The 23,046-nt window shown below is 43.3% G+C and overlaps 1 protein-coding gene across 7 annotated transcripts in view; it reads left to right on the top strand.

The window, feature by feature from the left end:
- The window catches only part of RAPH1 (Ras association (RalGDS/AF-6) and pleckstrin homology domains 1), a 360,831-nt gene that overhangs the window by 242,090 nt on the left and 95,695 nt on the right, over positions 1 to 23,046 (top strand). For 4 of the 7 annotated variants that reach the window (XM_029606310.1, XM_029606308.1, XM_029606312.1 and 1 more), the window contains one exon: positions 11,060 to 11,134. The exons of the other annotated variants lie outside the window; for them this stretch is intronic. In XM_029606310.1, the coding sequence (XP_029462170.1) occupies positions 11,060 to 11,134 (75 nt within the window). The remainder of the gene's footprint in view (positions 1 to 11,059; positions 11,135 to 23,046) is intronic. 7 annotated transcript variants of the gene reach the window in all.

Here is a 23,046-nt window from a genome sequence, read left to right as displayed (position 1 = left end):
CTAGCTGATTTCTGTTTCCAGCATCAATCTAGAGTTATAATCAGGTGCTTCTGCGGGCATTGGGTTTTAGGCTCTATTGTCAGGGAGCATGGTGTGCAGCCACATGGCCATGTGCACGGGTGTACCCTGGAGTTTCCTACAATATCACTTTCCTTGAACTCTTCCCCCGTTGTGGTGACTTTGCAGGTGTCGGGTGACCGATTGAGCAATAGGAGGGTGATACTCTGGTGGTGACAACTTGGCAGAGTTGATTAACTGCTGGTCTGCAAAGTGCCCCTTGTTGTCAGAGTTACTGGGGGACTTTTTCTTACTGCATTTGCATCACATACAAACATGTCCCTGGGGAAAAGAATGAGATTGCTGACTCTCTTTCTCATTGCAAATGGTCCTTATTCAGGAAGTTGATGCCAAGAGCCAGAGGCAAGTGGAACCCTTGTCTCTGATCACCTATGGGCATTTGAAGCTTGGCAGCATGAGGCTTGCTGCACAGATGATCTGGGGATATGAGAGTGATGTCCTCCTGCAGAAGCAGGAATTGGCAGCAGGGGCCAGCCCTTATTTATCAGGTTGTGAAATATATTACATATGCCCGGCAGCTTGGAATGCTGAGGTATGGTGTTCTCTCCTAGCTTGCTGGCCTGGCTTTCTTCTCTAAGTTGCAAGTGTGGCCCAACTGCTTACCAGCTTTGCAGTAACAAGAGATATGGTGGGGTGGGCCCAGGAGTTCAGCCTCAGCCTTGACATTAGGCAGCCTCTCATGCATGATTGACTGTTATAGCAGTGGCATTCTCAATAGTGTTGTTTCTGCACTGAGGGTGGGCAAGCTGGTGACTGCTGTTTGTAACACAGAGGCTAAGTCTGGCTTCCAAGCATCAGGTGTCTCGCTGTCGGGGACAAATTGTTTCTATATATTCAGCAATCTAAGCTAATTAGCTGGGCAGGGGTGAGATCATCATATTGACAGAGGTTTCAGGGCTATTTGCATACCCACTCAGGAATGGGAAGTAATAGTTATCAGTGTGGCCCAGGGGCAGTTGACAGTTGTTGGTGGATGCAGTTGGTATTTCTTTGAGTGGGTTCCAATTTACAGCAGTGTTAAAGTCTACTCTTGTAGTATTGGGCCTGTGTCCCAGGTGGACTGGGCCCTTTCCTTTCAAATTGGGACTGCATCCAGCGTAGTGGCTTTGGATCTATCTATGTGCACAATTCAGCAAATAGGCCAGTGGCGCTCTGCAACCTATGCATCCCGTGTCAGATAAGCGGATGGTGCACCCAGCATAGTTCTGCATTAATCTTGTCCCCTTCCCTTGCAGATGGAGCTGGAAACAATGAATAGTGTGAATCATGGGGCACAACTTTGTGCACTGGGTGGAAAGATATGAGGCCTTGCAAGCTCAGCATGCATCTGGGCCTGGCAGCCTAAGACATGTAGGCCAAAAGGGTATTCACAGGGACAACATTATTCCTTTGTTTTGCCAGTTGTTGGTAGATCAGCCTGCCCTATGGTGGTGATTACCTGGAGGGTAATGATCTTGGTGATTTTGTCTGGCTGGCATTTAGAGGATGTCATCAGGAACAACACTGTAGCAGGATACCTGAGCCTGGTGGGAATGGAGGAGGGGGAAAAGGGACATTTGAATAGTGACAGCTGATGGAAAGCTTCCAATGAATGGAATGGTTGAGTGTGCCTGCTGCCGGGCGACAGGCTAGTGGTTCTTGCCGTAGTCATGTCACAAACCTTGAGGTCTGACAAGCCTTTCTTGCAAGTTGTGGGCTGTCTGGTAAACCTGGACCACATGGTAAGATGACAGGCTAGGCTGCTCAGGATGGACTATAGAGCATGTGTACTCGGCACAAGGCTCAGGTATATAGGTTAGACTCCTTTTTCACTGATGATAATAAAGCGGTGGCCTTTTACATTCCACTCAGTGTGCTTCTTGAGTAGCAGGAGTTAATTTTATAAGGGTACATCAGGTCACAGTTGCCCCAGTTGCTACTGAGTACTGATAATTCTTTGTTTTTTTTTTTTCCAAAGACCAAATTAAGAAGCCTCAGGAATGTCTGTCTGCTGGCTTTTCCCAGTTGCTCGTGCACATATTAATTGCTGTAAATATATCGCGCAAAACTGTCTCATTCCTTTGTGGTGTGTATAATTATTTTTGTAGCTGCAATCATGCATTCTCTGAAAAATATCATAGTGCCAATGTCTGTCGATTATCATTGTAGAGTTCTTTTCCAATATATTCTTCTCATTTTTCTTTAATTTCATCTCTGCCTATAGTAAAATCTGTCCCCTGTCTTTGACTTCTGATTTCACTTTCAAATTCTTGGGATTCGAAACGGAAGTTATTGGAGTTCTTCATGTTTTTGTTGAAAGTATTTTTCTTTTCTTTTTTTTCTTTATTGTTTATAATTTTAACAAATATATTTCAAGAAAAAAAAATCTTGATTTGAAATTTGAAATCAGAGATAACACAGGAAAAAGAAAAACAAAGTAGTATTATACATAGGAAAATGTTCTTAATATCTCTGTTCCTACCCCAAGCCCTCAATAAGAGGATCCAGTACTACAACCCCAGGTAAACTTAATCAAAAAGAAAAGGAAAGGACCTGCTGTATGTAGTGCTAATCCAGTAATACGGACCTACATACTGGCAATTACACTCACTCGGTCATGATAGGAGAAGAACTAAGAACCGGTATAACTTTATCTGAGAGAAAAGAGGAAAGCTGATTTGGCAAGAAAAAAAGAATAGGAAGAGCCCTGATATTTAAGCAGAACCATTGCTCCAAGCTCTATAACCTTAAGCCTCAACTATAGAAATAGTTTTCTTCTTTCCTGGGTTGCCCTAGATAAATCTGGAAAAATACTAATTTTAAGACCCATAAATATTTCTGCGCGATGTCGAAAAAACATTTTCAATGTCCATTCTTTATCAGCCTCCAAAAGGAAGGAGACAAACAACGTAGCAGGAACAACAGAATCCTTCTGCAATGTTTCAAGGATTTCCGTAAGGTTCAATTGAGGAGACACAACAGGAGTTAAAACCTGGACTCCTTTTTGATCTGCCAAATCCTTCTTTTTAAAAGGAGGAATATAATAAATACGAGATGTTAATGGAAGTGTCTGTTCAGGTACTTTAAGAACTTCTAACATATATGTCTTCCCCATATCCTTTGGAGAGGTGAATTCATCTCTGGGAAAATTTACAAATCGCAAATTTTTCCCTCTTAGCATTTTCTCCAACCTATTGGAAAGTAAATGAGTTTCCTTAATCAAAGAAGGATATAGCAATGATTTGTTTTTAGAATCCTGTTCCAGTACTTCAATAGATTTCTTATTCATTAAAGTTTCCTTTTCCAGAAATTTTAAATGGGTATCAAATTTTTTCATATTAGAATACACAGGAGCCATTTGATTAAAAATATTAGTATTTAACGTTTGAATTGTATCCTAGATAGAGTCAAGGGAAATAGATTTGGTAAGGGCATCGAGTATCTTCATTATATGAGGCAGCAATAGTGCTTCTCCATTTTCAGGCTGAGATTCAGTATTTCCAGCTTGTTCCCCGGGGCCCAACAACATTGAAGAAAATTCAGAAATCACCTCTGATACAACAGCCTGAAACTGTCCCGCAAGGGTTTGACCACTTTCATGTAAAGAACCAGAAGGTTGATCAAGAAACTTTCCTTCAGCCGGGTTACCCGGGGCCATCCGTTCCTCCGAGGATAAGATGGTTTGAAGCTCTGGGGAGGAGTTGGGTAACACTTCCTCCCGAACACCTCCCAACGAGCTGACTCCCGGGTCAAGAGCTCTCCACTGAACGTGGGCATCCATTGGGCCAACAGTTGGTGGTAACGGCTCGGGCAGGGATTCTCTTTCCTTAGCCTAGCATTTTCTTGCAGAATGAGGCATTTTCAAAAGTTTAGCCAACAAACCCAAATGGAGTGCTCTCATGCGCAGCCAGCAGAGTCGGCCATCTTGGATCCATTCCTGAAAGGTTTTTTTTCAAAAACCAAATTAAGAAATCTCAGATATTTCTGTCTGCTGGCTTCTCCCAGTTGCTCATGTACATATTAATTGCTGTAAATATATCACACAACTGTCTCATTCCTTTGTGGTGTTTGTAATTATTTTTGTTGCTGCAATCATGCATTCTCTGAAAAATATCATAGTGCCGGTTTGTGTTGATATCATTGTAGAGTTCTTTTCAATATATTCTTCCCATTTTTCTTTAATTTTGTGTCTGCCTATCGTAAAATCTGTCCCCCGTCTTTGACGTCTGATTTCACTTTCAAATTCTTGGGATTCGTAACGGTAGTTATTGGAGTTCTTCATGTTTTTGTTGAAAGTATTTTTCTTTTGCCTGTCCACACTCTTTGAATTTCTCTGTTTATTTCCTTGCGTTTTAGTGTTCTCATCACTCAGCATTTAAGACCCTTCCTCATTTGAGGCATTTGCTATTTTAGTGATTGTCCATGCTTGCTTTGTTTCCTATTTTTTCCACAAATTGATTCTGCTCTTTCTTTAATCCACTTTTTAAAAAAATCTGTAGCCAAATATTTGGGTTATTCCCATGATTGTACAGTTTATATGATGGTGATCTTGAGACATTCCTGTTTGGTTTTTGTTTTTTTTTTTACATTTTTTTTTGATACAGACACGTTGATGATCTGATCCACAATGTGCCTTTTACATTCTTAACTATTTCTAAATCTGTTAATGATTATGTAAATTGAATTGATTTTTAATTGTGCCGTTTGGTGATGTCTGTGTATGTCTTGCTGGTCCTATTTTGTTCAAATCCAAGTATTAATTATTAAAAAAAAACAAACCCCAAAAAAACCTGGTGTTTGTGACTGTATTCAGTTAACTTTTCTCCATTGTAATTTCTTTCTGCTAGTTCAAATGGGACCGTAGCATTTTCACGGTTTTGGCATTCTGTTTAGCATTAAAATCAGCTGTGATGTTTGTCCATATGTGCTGCCTTCTTTTATGACCTTTTTTTAAAATTCTTTGTAGAATTGTTCAACTTCAACTCTTTCTGCAGCTTCATTTGTTGCATATACAGTATTTGTATCATTAAGGTGTATCATTCTGTTTTGGTTTTTTTTTTTTCCCAGAGTAAGTATGATGATAGTGGAAGAGTAGGCTAGTGCTGAGAACCAGGGTTCAAATTCTGCTGCTGCTGATGCTCCCTGTGACCTTGGGCAAGACATTTCACCCTCCATTGCTAAGGCACAAACTCGGGGCCTGATTTACTAAGGCTTTTCGCCCATTCTCAGGCCGATGCAATATAGTGCACTCAGGCTAGCGCACTGGGCAACTCTATTGGACGTGCATTTTGGAAGCGCTAAAATAACCTCCAATGCAATAAGGGGATTAGCGCATCCAAAAGCGCATCCAATCGAGTGCATAGCTAATATAGAAACATAGAAATGACGGCAGAAGAAGACCAAACGGCCCATCCAGTCTGCCCAGCAAGCTTCACACATTTTTTTCTCATACTTATCTGTTTCTCTTAGCTCTTGGTTCTATTTCCCTTCCACCCCCACCATTAATGTAGAGAGCAGTGATGGAGCTGCATCCAAGTGAAATATGTAGCTTGATTAGTTAGGGGTAGTAGGGGTAGTAACCGCCGCAATAAGCAAGCTACACCCATGCTTATTTGTTTTACTCAGACTATGTTATACAGTCCTTATTGGTTGTTTTTCTTCTCCCCTGCCGTTGAAGCAGGGAGCCATGCTGGATATGCATCGAAAGTGAAGTATCAGGCACATTTGGTTTGGGGTAGTAACCGCCGTAACAAGCCAGCTACTCCCCGCTTTGTGAGAGCTCATCACATGCAAATTCCATGTAGATGAGGCTATTAGCTATTACCTGGTGATGCCAAAAATTGCTGGGTGGCCAAGGCACCCATTTTAACGTGGCAAATTTAATGCCTGTCTGGGAGCTGGCGTTAAAGCATGCTGTGCTCAAGGATTCAACAAAAAAAACCCCCAAAAATCCTTCTTTCTGTAATTCCTCCTATTAGTATCGTTGCGATCCTAAGTAGGAGGAGACACAGAAAGCAGAATCATGCGGCGCTCAAGGGCTCAGCAAAAAAAAAAAAAGAAAAGAAAATCATGCTTTCTTTGGTTCCTCATAAAGGGCACCACAGAAAGCAGCATCCCCAAGGTCTGGCCCAATTGCAACCCCTGCCAGCAGTGAGTGAAGGAGTGAATAAATTAATATTACGTGCCCCACACTTTAATATTGAAGGCTGTCCTGAAAGGGGATTGGTCCTTTTCACTGACACTTGTCAGTGAAAAGGACCAATCAGGAACAGCCCTGCCGGAAGTGGGGAGGGAGCTCTGGTCAGGCTGTTGTGGGCGCACAGCCACGTCTCCTGGGCGCCCGATGCAGAGAAGCACAAATTACCCATTGCACATCCCTTTTAGCACGGCAGCTCATTTTCCTATTGCGTCGAGCGCCCAGGAGAGGTGGATGTGCGCACGTTCACAAAACGTGCACCCGGTTTGGACGCACGTTTTTTTTTTACGTGAAGATATTACATCGGCCTGTCTGTGTCTATGGGGAAAATGCTTAATAAATGAGGCTCATAGATTGTAAGCCCTCTGGTGAGAGGGGAAAATGCCTACAGTATCTGAATGTAACCCCCAATGAGTAGATTTTAGGGAAACAAACCCTACCGTACATCGGTCCTATGTGCTGAATTTCACTACCAGAAAGTATTAAACATTATAGCAGCAATCTGAAGAACTTAAACAAAAAAGTTTTGATTTTCAGATAAACCATGCCAAAGTACTTAACATGGGGAGAACTATAGAGAAAGTTATGATTATATTAAATTATTGTAATATGTTCTGGACGTACTTCAGTATTTGTACAACCTTACCAGGCCTCTCTTGTAAAATGGATACTTCACCTGAGATTACCCCGAGAGAGAATCAGAAAATAAAGCAATTAATAGTGTCCACTGGGGGCAGCCAATGTAACTTCTTTTCCAAGAAAATAAGCAGACACCACCCCAGTGTTCCTGTAAATCACTGTAACCACCCTATGTTTGAATTCCCAGCATCCGGTGCTACAGTTCCGTGTTGCAGTGCTGCTAATGTTCCTTAGAAGAAAGGGAAGATATCACCAACTTTTTTTTCTTTCTTTGTCATCAAAGCAGGACGATCTGCTGGCCTCATGATCAGTGTATTGCTTGGCTTCATCAGCCATCAGTTCTGTTCTTGCCTCTGGCAATTTCTAGGCAAACCAAATGATGTGGCCATCCGTCAGTTAATATTGAAAGAGCTATTTTGAATAAATACTTTTAGATAGTGGCTGGGCTTTTTCTGGTTTTCCTACTTTGGTTTAATTGATTTTTAAGCTCCCATTTTAGTGTGATTGGCTGCTTACATCTGCCTGCTAAATCAGTAATGCATTATAGACCAGGGAAGGGAAAAACACATGGATCATGATCAGAAATTGTTGTCTGCTTACAGATCAAAGACGTGAAAATATGCAGATGTTTTATGTCGGAGATTTCCTTCCTAAGCCTTTGAGCAGTAGTATGTTAAGATCATTTGTGTTTCTTGGGAACACAGCTATGATCAAATTGTGGGATACTTATGTTAAACCCCCCCCCCCCCCCCAAAGGAGGAGGCCGCACTTCTCAGCCCTGGTGAGAACTGACACGCTTGTTGCAGGATGGGGAAATGTGGGTTTTGTGAATTGGGCAGGAATACAGCTACTGGTCCACTAAGAGGACCACCAAGAATACAGATCAGCCCGCTCCAGGAGTGGTGGGCCACACAGAGAAGATGCGTTACTCAAAAATAGTCCAAAAGACCAGCAGGTACAGAGTTAAATATAAAAGTCAAATCCACAATAAAGAATATCAGAAGCAGCCGACAATGCATTAAAAAAAAACCATCTCAAAATCACTTGCAGATAGATAGTGTTCTTATTCTGCTTAAATCTTCTCAAATCACTGGACACCTTACAATTTCTCCTCAAAGGTTTCTCCTCTGCTGAAAAACATGTCCTGTCCCGTCAGTTTCTCAAAGCGCTTGCAAGCAGACTGGCTGGACCGAGACCAGTCTTCCAAGAAGCTTCTGATGGTTCGAAGTTCCAGAGTCAACCCTCGCCACTTGCATGAGAGTTAATCCCAGGCTAAGTCCCAGCTCCTCGCCGCCCTCCCTGACTTCCGGCAAGACACAGCTCCAGACTCTTCACAAAATCCCAGCATAAACTGTCGGAGATCTCCTCCCAGTGCCTCCTGGAAGCACCTTTTCTATTGCCCTTGTTGCCCATGCCCCTTAGGGGGAGACCCCTCCTGTCACTCACTGCTCACATGAGCTCCCTCTGAACCTCCCATTGTTGGCATGTTGCTGTTAGAATCTGGACCGTAGATCTTCTGTTTTCTTTGTCTTAGCCTTTAAAATGCAAATGTTTGTTTAATAAAAGAGCACATGTTACAGTACTCCAGAACACACTGATTACCCGGTCACTGAGCAACTGTTTTCTTTGAAAGGTAAAACCAATGAATGGACAAACCTAACCTTTTGAATTGGAATAAGGTTTCTTTGCAGACAATCGTGCATGTCTTGTAAAGGCCATGCTGACTTGTGAGTTCTTCTGTTAAAAGGCATTTACTGTTTAAGCAGTCTGTAGAGCAGAGGTGGCTCTCGCCCTCCCTTCGAGATCTGCCTTACCTTCCTGTTGCCTTGCCATCTTCTCCTAGCCCTGCCCTTGCTGGCCAGCTGAGCCCAGCATGGAGCTGATTCTGCCCAGAAAAGTCAGCTGTTTGATCCCTGCTTGCAGAAGCCCTGTGTGTGTGTGTGTGTGTGTGTGTGTCTCAATCCTCCCAGCTGCCGAAAGCTGCCAGCCTGCCAAGTCCCTGCCTCCTAGGAGCTGAGGCAGGGCAGAGGAAGTCCTGCTAAACGAGCAAGGCAAACATGGAAAAGATTAAAGAACAGAAAACTTTATACTTGTTCTGTGGTACGTTAGACTCAAAACGGAAAGCAGTTTGCTTAACGGCGCTGTACAGCGGAATGAATAAACAGGAGCTGCAGTGTATTTCAGAAGGTCAGGCTTTATCAGAACATACTAAATGGTGGGGGGAGGGGGAAAGTTTAAACTAATGACCTATATGGGCAGTGCTCTTACGCCAGGGGTGTGCTGAAAACAAACGTCGTTTCCGTTTTCCATTTTTTAAACTTTTTTTTTTTATTTATTTTTTTAGGTGCGCTTTATACTTTGACAGTGTTCTTACTTTGGCAGAATTCATAAACAGCACTAAAATAACACACGGAATGATAGGGTTATTTTGTGTGTTTCTATAGGAAGTGATGCAAAACAGGAAACATTTTTTGTTTTCATGTCATTTTAAAATGATATCACATCCCTACTGTGCATCACCTTGTGGGAGTTCTGGGTTGTTTTTTTTTGGGGGGGGGGGGGGTTTCTACCATGGACCAGTCGAGACTGGAGATGCCGCAGCGGCAGTAATCACAGGCTCTGCTGTGGTGGTTTGGATGGAGGCTTGGCCATTGCACGATGGCTGTACCTTGCGGCTGGGCTGGGTTTTCATGCGTGCCGGGAGCTAATCGTCGTGGCTTCTGGCAGAAGGCTGTTGCTGCAGTGGCTGGCCTGAGCCAAAAAAGAGTTCGAAAATGAGGGAATAGGGTCTGGCTAGTGGCAAATGACGGCCTATGGCAACAGAGCCCAGTAGAGACTGGTTCTGATTGAAATGGAAACCCAAAGAAGCACGAAGGAACTTCTGAGCACAAAGCGCAAGCACAGAACATCTTGGAAGTGACTTGGACAGTTTTTAGCACCCTGTCTTTCAAAAAGTACAAAGACCTGGGGACACACAATAAAGTATTTAAAACTAATAAGAAAAATATTTTTTTACTTAACACATAATTAAGCTCTGGAATTTGTTGCCAGAGGATATGGTGAAAGCTATGAGTATAGTGGCATTTAAAAAAAGGTTTGGACAAGTTCCTGGAGGAAAAGTCCATTAACCATTATTAAGGTGGAGTTGCAGAAATCCACTGCTTATTCTTGGGATAAGCAGCTTGGAATTTATCTACCCCTTGGGATCCTGCCAGGTACTTGTGACCTGGCTTGGTCACCTTTAGAAACAGGATACTGGGCTTGATGGACCCTTGGTCTGACCCAGAATGGGAGGCCTTATGTTCTTATGTAACCTGTAGTTTGTGGGTAACCTTGAAACACTTCTATCTGCATGTGCTTGGGTGCAAGAGCAAATGCAGTCATCTTCTGAGAGTGAAACAGTTGTTACATATATGACTATATAGACCAGAGGTGGCGAGCTCCTCAAAAGCCACAAACGGGTCGGGTTATCCACAATCAATATGCATGAGATGATTTGTATGCACTGCCTCCTTCATATGCAGATTTACCCCATGCATATTCATTCTGGATATCCTGAAAACCCCCTGACCTCTTTGTCTTTCTGGAGGAGCTGGCCACCCTCTCTAATGACTTGATGCCATCTAGCAGAAACAGGGCCGGCTTCGGAAATGGATGTGGGATTTTTTTGGTCTTAACTTGAAGAGAATGTATTAGTCAGGCTGAATTGCCCTGTTCTCTTGAAGGAGTACCATGGAATTTTTTGTCTGCCAGATTCTCATTCAGCAAAGACTCCCTGATTCTCAGAGACTGCCAGCTAAAGTACGGGCAAGTCGGAAAAACATGAATAAAACAAATCAATCCACCACTGATACTAACCCATTTTCCTCCCTTCTAATTGTTAGCTGCACTAGTTTTTGTTGTAGGTGTATTCTTTTCATGGTTGGGGAGGATGGAGCCTTTTGCTTTCCTATGCTAATAATGCGATTGCTTTTTTTTTTTTCAGACCTCAAATCTCTGGGATTCACCGGTGATTGATTGATTTATTTATTTTTTTAATATATTTTTGCACTGTGGAATTGCTTGTAACTTTGCTTCACAATCGAAACACTTTTATCAATGGAAAATTGCTGCTCTGATTTCTTGTCTCTCTCTTTTTTTTTTTTTTTTTTTCTCTTTCTGCCCAAGCACTCCTATCTGGACAGGGAAACCTCCCTCCTCCTGAGAAACATTGCAGGGAAGCCTTCTCATTTGCTGACCAAGGTGATGCTTTGTCGTTCCACTTGCATGGCGCACCCCCCTTTTCTCATAGGCGGCATGGTCTCTGTGAAGCGAGTGCGGGGCAACCGGGGGGGGGGGGGGAGGGGACAGGGACGCCTGATTGGCTCGTGTGATTCCTGGCCAGGTTTGCGGTGGATGATAAACCGTAGAAACCCGGGCCCGCTGAGGGGAAAGGCCAGGGCGCAAAGCTGAAACAATTCTAGACAGAAGAATTGTTTCGCTGCTCAACTTGTTGGGAAAACTTGACATGTTCTGTTTGTTGAAAATGTGTTTTTAAAATTGCAATCCATAGCTTTTTGAGACTGCTTCTGGAATCCATTTCAGAAGAAGAGGAAGGCACTTCGAGGTGGTGCTCCGTCGTGCGTATTATCTGTAAGATGCTTGCAGGCACATACCCACAGCATGACTGTATATATATATTAATTGAATTAATCAGTCTCCTTGAAATTGGGCTATCGGGTGCTGATCAGTGGGGCCTGCAGCAAAATAACATTATTTGGATTTCCTCTAAGAGCAAACAAATCCACATAATGGTTCCAGCAGAACAGTCCTTCTCTTGAAGACTTCCTGCACATGATGGAATTGTAAATTCTATGTATGATAGTTTTCACAACAAAGCCCTGCTGCTTCTGTCTTGTTGCTGCATTCAGCTCTTACCTCTATCCTCTTTTCATTGCCGCTTCCTGTAAAATGTGACTTTCTTCTAACCAGAGGCCAAAAACTGCTTTTAATAGCATGGAAAGGAAACCTAATTGGCTGTATGCATTATTTTTTTTTTAAAGAGAGCTTCAGTAAATGGTTTACCATACACTTACTCTGGCAATGATTTAATACTGTTGCTGGCATACCTCCATTGTAGAGGTTTTAGGCCCATTGATGGTCTTTCCCATTGCATAAAGCAATTATTCATTTCCTTCCAGGTATTGATAAGAAGGCTTAACATTGTTTAGTAACTGTAGTGTTTCATTGCTGTCTGTTTGTGAATGGCCTGTATCTGTTACTCTGAGCATTGCTCCCTTGGCATATCAATGAAGCAAGTCCTCAGAGTGCTTGTTCTCAGACACTGAGGCTGATGCAATACAGTCGGACGCAAATTAAATAGGCACTAATCCACCCCCTAATGCAATAAGGGGATTAGCACCTATTTAACGTGCATCTGACGCAGAGTGAATGAATTAGCGCTCATCACATGCAAATGCATGTGAACGAGGCTATTACTCGTTCACTCCAAATACAAAAAGATAAATGTGCGTCTCAGATGCACATTTATTGCTCAGATATTAACGCCTGCCTGGAGCAGGCGTTAATATCTGAGCACATTGAAAAGAAGTACAGAAAAGCAGAAAGAACTGCTTTTCTGTACTTCTTTTAAAAGTTTAAAAAAAGAAATAAAAAACTCAGCCGGCCGCATTAAGAAGACTGACGCCGATATGCTTGGCATTGGTTTTCGTAACCGGCCAGCTGTGTTATGAAAACCAACGCCGATAAACTCGGCGTCGGTGTTCATAACCGGAAGACCGCCAGTAACCGCAACCCCCTAATTATAATATAGCATGGTGCCCCCCTTGCGGGCGCCATGCGCAGGTTAAGAAAGCGGGCACTGACTTTTCAGCGCTTGCTTTTTTTTTTTTTGTGTCGGCCCCACTTGAGTGTTCATGAATGTTTGCTAAATATGATTCGAGTAAGGCTTTTATCCTACTGAAGAGCATACTACAAGGCCTCTTGCCTGGTAGTATGGGACGTGTTTCTGCCGCAGACACTGTTGGTTGGGTTGAGAATGGTAAGTAACAGAGGATTTGTCTACCTGTCAAACGGGAGATAGGCTTTTTCAGCATTTATTCCTTAAGGTCATTTATCTGATTAAACGTCAACTTCTAGCTCTACTGGAGAGTAGAAAGAGTAAATGAACTCTGAGAAATAGGCTACAAACCAAGGAAACCAGGGTTCAAATGCCACTGCTGCTGCTTGTCACCTTGGGCAAGTCGCTCTACCCTCCATCGCCTCGGGTACAATAAAGTGCGCCCAGCCTAGCGCATAGGTGTAAACGTGGCTGGGTGCACATTTTGGATGCGCTAGTCTAGCACCCAATGCAGTAAGGAGGTTAGCCAGTCCAAAACGCCCGCCCAAACAAATGCATAGCTGATTGCACCCATCCGATGTAAATTCCATTAGATGGGGCTATTAGCTCTTACCTCCCCTCCTCCCCCGATACAGGAAAGCACTGGGCGCCCAACACACAACTTTTAACGCGGCGTATTTAACTCCATCCTCAGAGTGGAGTAGAGTCAATTTGTTGTTATATTGCAGTGACCTTTAAAAGTTTTGACATTAGTTGCTTGCCAGTGCCCCTGACAGCATTTGTAATCTGATTGTAATTACTGCCACACTATTGCACTGAAAGAGAAGTTTTTCATAACAACCCACAGCAAGTCTTCCTGTCACCTCTTCTCCTGCCGCCTTGAAGTTTAGTCTCTGGGGGTAATTTTCAAAAGGATTTACACGTGTAAAAGTAGCATATCATAGCATTTTTTCAAAAGCCCATTTTACGTGCTTAAAGTGCATTTACATGCATAAAATGTAATGACAATTCAATGGCATATATCGTACCATTTTTCAAAAGCCCATTTATGCACGTAAAGCCCTGTTTTTAAGCACGTAAATCCTTGTGAAAATTGCTCCCGTTGTGTGCATGTGATTTTGATCCTATTGGTGTGATTACGAGCATGGACTAATTTAATCTTTGGCCCTTTGATGAGATGATTATATAGGCACGATCGTGTCCAGATTTAGACACGGTCTAGATGGCAAAGTTAGCTGAATAAACTTATCTGGCTACCTTTGGTGGTATATTCAATAGTGCAGCCAGTTGGCGAGCTAACTTTAAAACAAGTCTTTGGCCCAACCAGACTTAGCTGGCAAAGTTATCCGGCTAACTCTGAATATTGGAGTTAGTCTGTTAGCTTAAGCCGGCTAACTCAGCTCCTCCCCGGAATGCCCTAACTTAGCCGGCTAAATTCTAGCTGCTTATTTTATTAGCCGGTTAGAATTTAGCTGGATAAGTGCCCATATATTCTTTTAGCCAGCTAATGTCTGAGTTAGCTGGCTAAATGCTTTTGAATATGGACCTCAACATGTAATGTGTGTGTGTTTGATTTACTTTATTATCCCCATCAGGCCTCTTTCAGGCTCACCACATGTGATGATTATTGGGATTTAACTCTCAAATGCAGATCAGCTTGTTCTCTCCATTGGAAAGTCTATCCCAGTTTGACATCAGGTTGCTTTGGAGAAAGGGACATGCCAGGTGGTAGAGGATTTTCTTGTACTCATAGTAATGTGTGATTTTTGTTATTGGAGGAGAAAAGTAAGAGCAAATGAGCATAGCCAAGATTATGCTCATGAAGAATTCATAGGTGCGCTTCAATGTATCAGGTTAAAAGTTTAAATGGTGCATGGGGAACTGAAGCTGCGCAACCTTCCATATTCATTCTCCACACCTTCACCACATCTGCTGTCTCTATAGATTGCTATAGGGACCTCCTGTAGCTCCGCAAGGTTAAAACAGCATCAAATATCTCACTGCATCTGATCGCTAAATTGGCACTTGGCAATACCTATACAATGTTCTTGTGTCTTGTCCTTGTCTACTTAAGAAGTTAGACCATAAGGCTGGCCCGGTAGTTTGGTGGCTGTGCTGTAAGCTGCCATGCAGAAGTCCTGGTTTTGCTCTCAAGTCTAGCTTTTGCTCCACAGGCTAGATGGGGGGGGATGCTATGGAGTAAACGTTTACTGCCCCCTTGGGGGAGGGAGTCTCTGCCATTGCACAGTGTTGACACGTACTAGTCAGACTCTGAGGTCACGTGTACAAGTTCACAGAACGAGCTGGGGAGCATTGCTACAATGGCTGGGAGGGGAAAAGCCCCAGGCAATGGCAAATGAAGGTTCGTGGCGCCTCAGCCCAGTAGAGGCCATTTCCAACTGAGCTGGAAGCAGGAGGAAACTGTCAGGCCACACCAACCTACCAAAAAACATCTGGAGCATGACTGGGACTCAAAGGCAGCGAGCCAGCCCAAGCAGTATAGGGCATCCAAGACAATGTCTTCACAGCCTCATTCTTGCCCTACACATGCTGGGATGGAAATGACCACACGCAAAGATTTTACCAATACTGCCTGTGGTGTATGTAAGGGAGGAGAAAGAACTGGCTAACTGCAGCAACTACAAATGAAAGGAAAACTATAGTAATGTGTAACATTTCAGTATGGATCATTTTTTCTGAGTACTGCCGAAAGCTGAAATATTTGCACTGTTTTCATTTGCAGTCTGCATTTTGGAATGTGCATCTGCTAGACTGATGTGTACTTGAAACAACACTGAATGTTTTCATGAGATCCTTGAGCAAACATGCAAGATGAGGCTTTGCCTTAAGTGTGTAGGGGGATGGTGTGTGTGTGTGTGTGTGTGTAAGATCTAGCTGTTAAATGGATGACTTCTAATGGAAGCTGACCTTCTGTGATTAGCTTGCAAATACACTGCCTGCCACTGACATGCCACAAGTCCTGAATCCGAGAAGCTAAAATGAGATGCGCAGAGGCATACATATAGAGTATTTAGCACCTGGGGCGGACACTTATTTGGCATCCAACCCCTCCCAATATTAAATTTTAAAATTTCCTAAACATTGATAAAATATTTCAAAACAGCAGACACATCAAATAACACCTGATAATTTTAAAACTAATAAGGATTTTAAAAAACACCCACACACCCACACGCTTGATGAGAGACAGAGGGAGCATGTGTGTGTGTGAAAGACACACACACTTGCTCTGTCTCTCTCTCTCTCTCACATATAGACATGCTTCTTCCATCTCTCTCACATACAAACACATGCTTCCTCTGTGTCTCTCTCACTCCCTCCTACACACACACACACCGGCATTTACTCTCACAGGGTCAGTCTCTCCCTTCTTCGGCCGCTGGTGGCATCGCTGGGTCTGTTCTTTGCCTCTGGCACCAGGAAATGCCGGCGGTGCCGCTGGCCTCTGCCTCTGCTGCAGGTCATTGCTTTTGCTGGCAGGGTTTCTCCCGCCACGTCACTGTTCCGCCCCCACCGCAGGATCTTCCTGCGGCAGTGGCACCCCTCCCCCTGTTGCCACCCGTGGCGGACCGCGCTCCTCGCCTCCACCCTTAGTACACCTCTGCAGGTGTGCACTTCAGTTTCAAATGAGCATCAAGAGAGAAGAACTTGCGCTTCCATGAGATGGCTCAGCTCAAAGTTCTACTTCCCAGGCCAGCACCACAATTAAGCTAGTTTAAATGACAGCTATGACATGAAACAACTAACTTTTATTACTGGACCTGGACAAAGCTGATCCAAGACTAGGAGCTACCTCCAAAATCTAGGTGTCAGGAAGGAGATGGGAATGGTGGTAGCATCAGGAAGGCAGCTAAGAGGGAGGTGGTAAGTATGGCAACGTCTAAATATAGATGCAATATCACTAAAAGAATTTAGGCTCCAGCACGGAATAGGTTATGGCTTAATGTTTGTATCACAATTACTGCTACCCGAATTTTGTTAGCAGTGAATCCAAATTATGCAGAAAATTTTGAATGTAAGAATTACTTTTTTTTTTTTTAATGCCTTTTATACGTGTTTCTTGTGAAACTCCTAATTTTATCTTTCGGATATATTCTATTCTCTCTCCTGTTTCCTTTCTTGAACCAGCCCCCTTTCTTCTGTTTTTCTATTCTTCTAATTCATTTCTTTCCTCTTTCATTCTCCGGCCTTCTCACCCTTGCTCCCTTCTCTACCCTCTTCTCTTCCCCTCAGCCCTAGTTCCACATCCTTTTCTCTGCCATCCAGCCAATGCCATTGGGAAGGGGCAGATGAGATGGGTGACTGCCTGGGGGGGTACTGTACTGGAGTGGCATCAGCATGCCATATCAGGAGGGCGAAGTGCCATAAGCGCCAGCTACAGGAGAATCCTCTCCAATATCACAGCCCGCACTATTGGCTGACTGGGCTCCCCTTCCAAAGATGCAGCGGCACAATTGCAGTCATGACATGGGAGAGGGACTCTCTCGCTCCCTTTCTCCCCCTTCCCAATCTGACACCCCCCCCCCCCCCATTTTTACTGCCTAGGGTTTAGCTTGGCAACGGGCCTGCACCCTGCTGCTTCCCTCCTCCATCTTCTCTCAGTCCTAGTCTGTCTTCCCTCTGCAGCTTTCTCTCAAAGTCTTCGCCAGTAGCCCCTCAAGGTGTGCTGGCTGCAAAGCTGCCCTAACACCCCCACTTGCTAGCACCTGGAGAAGGTGTTCTTACTACCGAAGCTTGCTGCTGTGTGACAGACCTGCTCCCTTCCCCACAGCAGAGATCACTGGCAGCAGGGATGGTATTTGCATCACTAGTAATGCAGTTTTGTATTTTGTCTTCATGCATGTTTTGATTGCTTTTATGCATGTTATTTTAACTTGTAAACCACTTGGATAATTTGCCTTACCGGCGGTATAGAAAGTTCAATAAATAATAATATTCATTATCCCTGGACAAATCCTGGGCACCAGGCTATGATTTTTAAGCATTCCTTGTGCCCGAGATTTATTTCTGGTTTTTGCTTTGGGAACAAAAAATGGCATAATTAAATTGGAACACTGGATTGAAAAAGTATGTTACAACAGTTATGGGTATGTATAAAACTTCTGCCAGCATTTTAGAAGGGCTTTCACAGACAAAATCATTGTTTGGGTTACAAATTACTGAGTCCCATTCCAGAGTAGAATGAAAAATGAACAGGAAACTCATCCTAAAAAAACATGGATCTGAGTAAGTTAGGACGCTACTATGTCGATCCTTATCAGCAGGAAGGGTGTTGCTGGCGGCTTAGCGACCATGTTGTGAACTGCATTCAGTTTTCGGCTCAGGTCTTCCGTTTCCCCAGTGAGCCGGGGAGGCTATGGAGAAGCGCTCACAGCCTCTTAAGAGGGGAGATAGCATCATGGAGATTATGCAACGGTCATACATAGGTCCGTGATTGCAGGGCACGGGAAGGAGAATCTGGCCCCATCCAAGGACTAAAGTAAGCTGGGAAGAGGGAAATCCCTGCCAGATCCCAGTTCATTGAGCTGGAAGCCCAAAGGAGCAGGAGGAAACGGCTGGGTCAGAAAAACCCCTCCATTTGCACAGCGTGCTGATGCATGCAAAGGACATGCACCTCAATGGAGGTGGCTGACAAAATTAAAGCTAAAAGAACAGCATTCAAGAAATATAAAGGATCCCTAAGGGAGGAGCACAAAGAAGAATATTTGTATCAACTGAGGGAGACAAAGAAATTAATCAAGTTGGCAAAGAGTCAAGCGGAAGAGAGGATTGCCAAGGAGATAAAAAATGGTGACAAAACATTTTTCAGATACATCAGCGAAAGAGAAAGGTCCAAAGTGGTATAGTGAAATTGAAAGGTGGTAATGATCAATGTGTAGAGAGAGACGAAGAAATGGCAGAAATATTAAACGAATACTTCAGCTCTGTGTTCACTAAAGAAGACCCTGGAGAAGGACCATCTCTAAACAAAAAGAAACTGGAGGGAAGGGGAATAGATGAAAATCCTTTTACAGTAGAAAATGTGTGGGAAGAACTAAAGAACCTGAAAGTGGACAAAGCCATGGGGCCTGATGGGATTCATCCAAGGATATTGAGGGAGCTCAGAGATGTTCTGGCGGGTCCGCTGTGTGACCTGTTCAATAGATCCCTAGAAACGGGAGTGGTGCCGAATGATTGGAGAAGAGCGGTGGTGGTCCCGCTTCACAAGAGTGGGAACAGGGAAGAGGCAGGCAACTACAGACCGGTTAGCCTCACTTCGGTGGTGGGAAAAGTAATGGAGTCACTGCTGAAAGAGAGAATAGTCAACTATCTACAGTCTGGACAATTGATGGACCAGAGGCAGCATGGATTCACCAGGGGAAGATCCTGTCAGACAAATTTGATTGACTTTTTTGACTGGGTAACCAAGGAATTGGATCAAGGAAGAGCACTAGATGTCATCTACTTGGATTTCAGCAAAGCTTTTGATACGGTTCCGCACAGGAGACTGGTGAATAAAACGAGAAGCTTGGGAGTGAGTGCCGATGTGGTGACCTGGATTGCAAATTGGTTGACGGATAGAAAACAATGTGTGATGGTAAATGGAGCCTTCTCTGAAGAGAGAGCGGTTTTAAGTGGTGTGCCGCAAGGATCGGTGTTGGGACCGGTCCTGTTCAATATCTTTGTGAGCGACATTGCAGACGGGATAGAAGGTAAGGTTTGTCTTTTTGCGGATGACACTAAGATCTGCAACAGAGTGGACACGCCGGAAGGAGTGGAGAGAATGAGACGGGATCTAAGGAAACTGGAAGAGTGGTCGAAGATATGGCAGCTGAGATTCAATGCCAAGAAGTGCAAAGTCATGCATATGGGGAGTGGAAATCCGAATGAACTGTACTCGATGGGGGGGGAAAGGCTGATGTGCACGGAGCAGGAGAGGGACCTTGGGGTGATAGTGTCTAATGATGTGAAGACAGCGAAACAATGCGACAAGGCGATAGCAAAAGCCAGAAGAATGCTGGGCTGCATAGAGAGAGGAATATCAAGTAAGAAAAGGGAAGTGATTATTCCCTTGTACAGGTCCTTGGTGAGGCCTCACCTGGAGTACTGTGTTCAGTTCTGGAGACCGTATCTACAAAAAGACAAAGACAAGATGGAAGCGGTACAGAGAAGGGCGACCAGGAAGGTGGAGGATCTTCATAGGATGACGTACGAGGAGAGATTGAAGAATCTAAATATGTACACCCTGGAGGAGAGGAGGAGCAGAGGTGATATGATACAGACTTTCAGATACTTGAAAGGTTTTAATGATCCAAAAACAACGACAAACCTCTTCCGTAGGAAAATAATCAGCAGAACCAGGGGTCACGATTTGAGGCTCCAGGGAGGAAGATTCAGAACCAATGTCAGGAAGTATTTCTTCACGGAGAGGGTGGTGGATGCCTGGAATGCCCTTCCGGAGGAAGTGGTGAAGACCAGAACTGTGAAAGACTTCAAAGGGGCGTGGGATAAACACTGCGGATCCATAAAGTCAAGAGGCCGCCAATGAAGAGTGGGTGACACAATACCCTTATTAAATAAACATACACATGCTTACTGTGACTCCTACATCGCTCTAAGCTTCAACAGCAAGAGGTAATGGAAAAAAGGATTTGCACTCATAAAGAGGGGAGTAGCTGGCTTGTTACGGCGGTTACTACCCCAAACCAAATATGCCTGATACTTCACTTTCAATGCATATACAGCATAGCTCTCTGCTTCAATGACAGGGGAGAAGAATAACTGATACTTCACACATCCAGCAGAGCTCTCTGCTACAACGGCAAAGGAGAAGAAAAAGGGTTCGCACTCAAAACGCGGGGAGTAGCTGGCTTGTTACGGCGGTTACTACCCCAAACCAAATGTGCCTGATACTTCACTTTCCATGCATATCCAGCATGGTTCGCTGCTGCATCGGCATGGGAGAAAGACTGATACATCACGCATTTCCAGCATAGCTCTCTGCTTCAACGGCAGGGGGAAAAAAAAAAAAAAAAAAAAAAAACTGATGCTTCACGCATATCCTGCATAGCTTCAACGACAGGAGAAGAAAAAAAAAAGGATTCGCAATCACAAAGCGAGGAGTAGCTGGCTTGTTACGGCGGTTACTACCCCAACCAAATGTGCCTGATACTTCACTTTCAAGGCATATCCAGCATGGCTCTCTGCTTCTACAGCAGGGGAGAAGAAAAAAAAACCAACAAGAGCTGTACAACATAGTCTAGGTAAAACAAATAAGCATGGGTGTAGCTTGCTTATCGCAGCGGTTACTGCCCCTACTACCCCTAACTAATCAAGCTAGATATTTCACTTGCATGCAGCTCCATCACTGCTCTCTACATTAATGGTGGGGGTGGAAGGGGAATAGAACAAGGAGCTAAGAGTAACAGATAAGAATGAGAGAAAAAATGTGTGAGGCTTGCTGGGCAGACTGGATGGGCCATTCGGTCTTCTTCTGCCGTCATTTCTATGTTTCTATGTTTCTATAAGAATGTTTAAATAGGCGCTATACTAAAAAAAAAAAAGTATAAGGATATATCATGTTAGTCAGGAACGCTAGAAGAATGACAGAAGAGGACCTCATTAATGCAAAGTGGCCTGTGTTTGATTCACAGATTGGCAGGAGTGACACAGATTCAGAATTTACAGCTCCTGGGCAAGAGGGGGCCTCAGCTATAGCTCAGTGGTGACACCTACTGGCCAAACTCAGAGTGCACACATACTGGGCTTTGGAGGGAATCGTGTCTGTGGTGTCTAGCCAAAAAAAAGGACACAAAAATGGCTGGCTAGATGGGGGGGGTGGAGTGGGGGCTGGAGAAAAATAGACTTGTGATGCCATAGCCTAACAGGGTCGGTTCTGATTGATCAGGAAGCCAAAAGGACCAGGTCAAAAATACAATAATAATGTTTAAAAAAAGTAATTTAGAAGATTGAATGTCGCTGCCTCTTCCAGCTTGAAATCCAGTGCTTTTTAAACTGTTTGAAATAGACGTTTTCAGTTTTTTAGACCCTAATAAAACAGTTTTTAATTAAAAGTTCAAGATTTTATTTGCACTAGAAATCATTAGATGCCAGTTCAAGATTATATATTGTGTGTGAGATCTTAACACAGGAAAATGCATCAGGTATCCTAAGGTTAAAGTATTCCTTCAAAAAATGAAACTATGGAGAAGGAAAAGGAAATACGATTAGTTTATAAAGCATGACTGGTTGTACACATTTCCATTTGTTGTTTCTGGTTGGGTCGCCTGTGTCAGTTTGAGGTTGGCCTGTTATGTTTATGTTTAGATGTTAGGTTTGGTGGAAATCTGATTGGATTCTCCTTAGCAGAATATACTTAAGGATCTTATAAATCTTGGGTGGGGGAAGACGACTTTAATAGAGTCCATAGTTTCCAGAGTTATGTATAACACAGGCTTGTCACAGGAAATTTGCTCTGAAGAGACTATGCTTTTATGTGGCAAAATTTAGAGATGCTATTGCAGGAAAAAAAATAATCAGGACAGTGTTAATATAATATGTAGAAAAAAATCCACCATATTCAGCAAACAGAAAACAAAAATACATTTTCTATTATCTACAGTATGTATGATTATCATTAGTGACTTTCTTGAACATTTGGTCATCAACAGATGTCTTAGGTCCCATAAAACATTGACAGTGTTTTAATTATTGGTCATTTATGATAGGTCTTCACAGTCCTCTTGCTATATGATTTTTTTTAATGTTTTTCAAACTTGCAATTAAAACCGAAATGTTCATGAAGACTTTGACAGGTTTCTAATGATTAGCAAACTTATCCGTGAGAAAATCTTCACCAATTATATAGTAATCACACTTACCTTATCAGAAAAATCTGTGAATCTTAAAGACAAGATCTGACTAAAAGACTGCGGGGGAACTCACGCTGATGTCCCGATGCTGAGTCAGCGTTTCAAAAATGCTTTTCTGCTTCAGGGGCCGATGATGTTCATAGCGCTATCATAGGTCTCATAGCTTCAGATTCTTTTAAACCTCTGATGATAAAAAAAAAATATTTTAAATTGCAGGTAGGGGTAAAATTTGTAAAAGTTGCCAAGTAATTTTCTATCACTCAGAATATATGTTATTTATAGATTAAAGTGAAATGCTTAGGGGTAGATTTTCAAACATGCGTACGCTTCTCAGTGCGCACACATGGATGTGCCGATTTTCTGACATGCACGTGCATGTTAGAAAATCCGTGGGCCATCCGCACATGCGCGGCAGATTTTAAAATCCACGTGCGTATGGGGGG

Source organism: Rhinatrema bivittatum, chromosome 6 (genome assembly GCF_901001135.1).
Source record: "Rhinatrema bivittatum chromosome 6, aRhiBiv1.1, whole genome shotgun sequence".
NCBI lineage: Eukaryota > Metazoa > Chordata > Amphibia > Gymnophiona > Rhinatrematidae > Rhinatrema > Rhinatrema bivittatum.
Note: the sequence above shows the minus strand (reverse complement) of the source record. Positions and strands in the feature narration are given on the sequence as shown.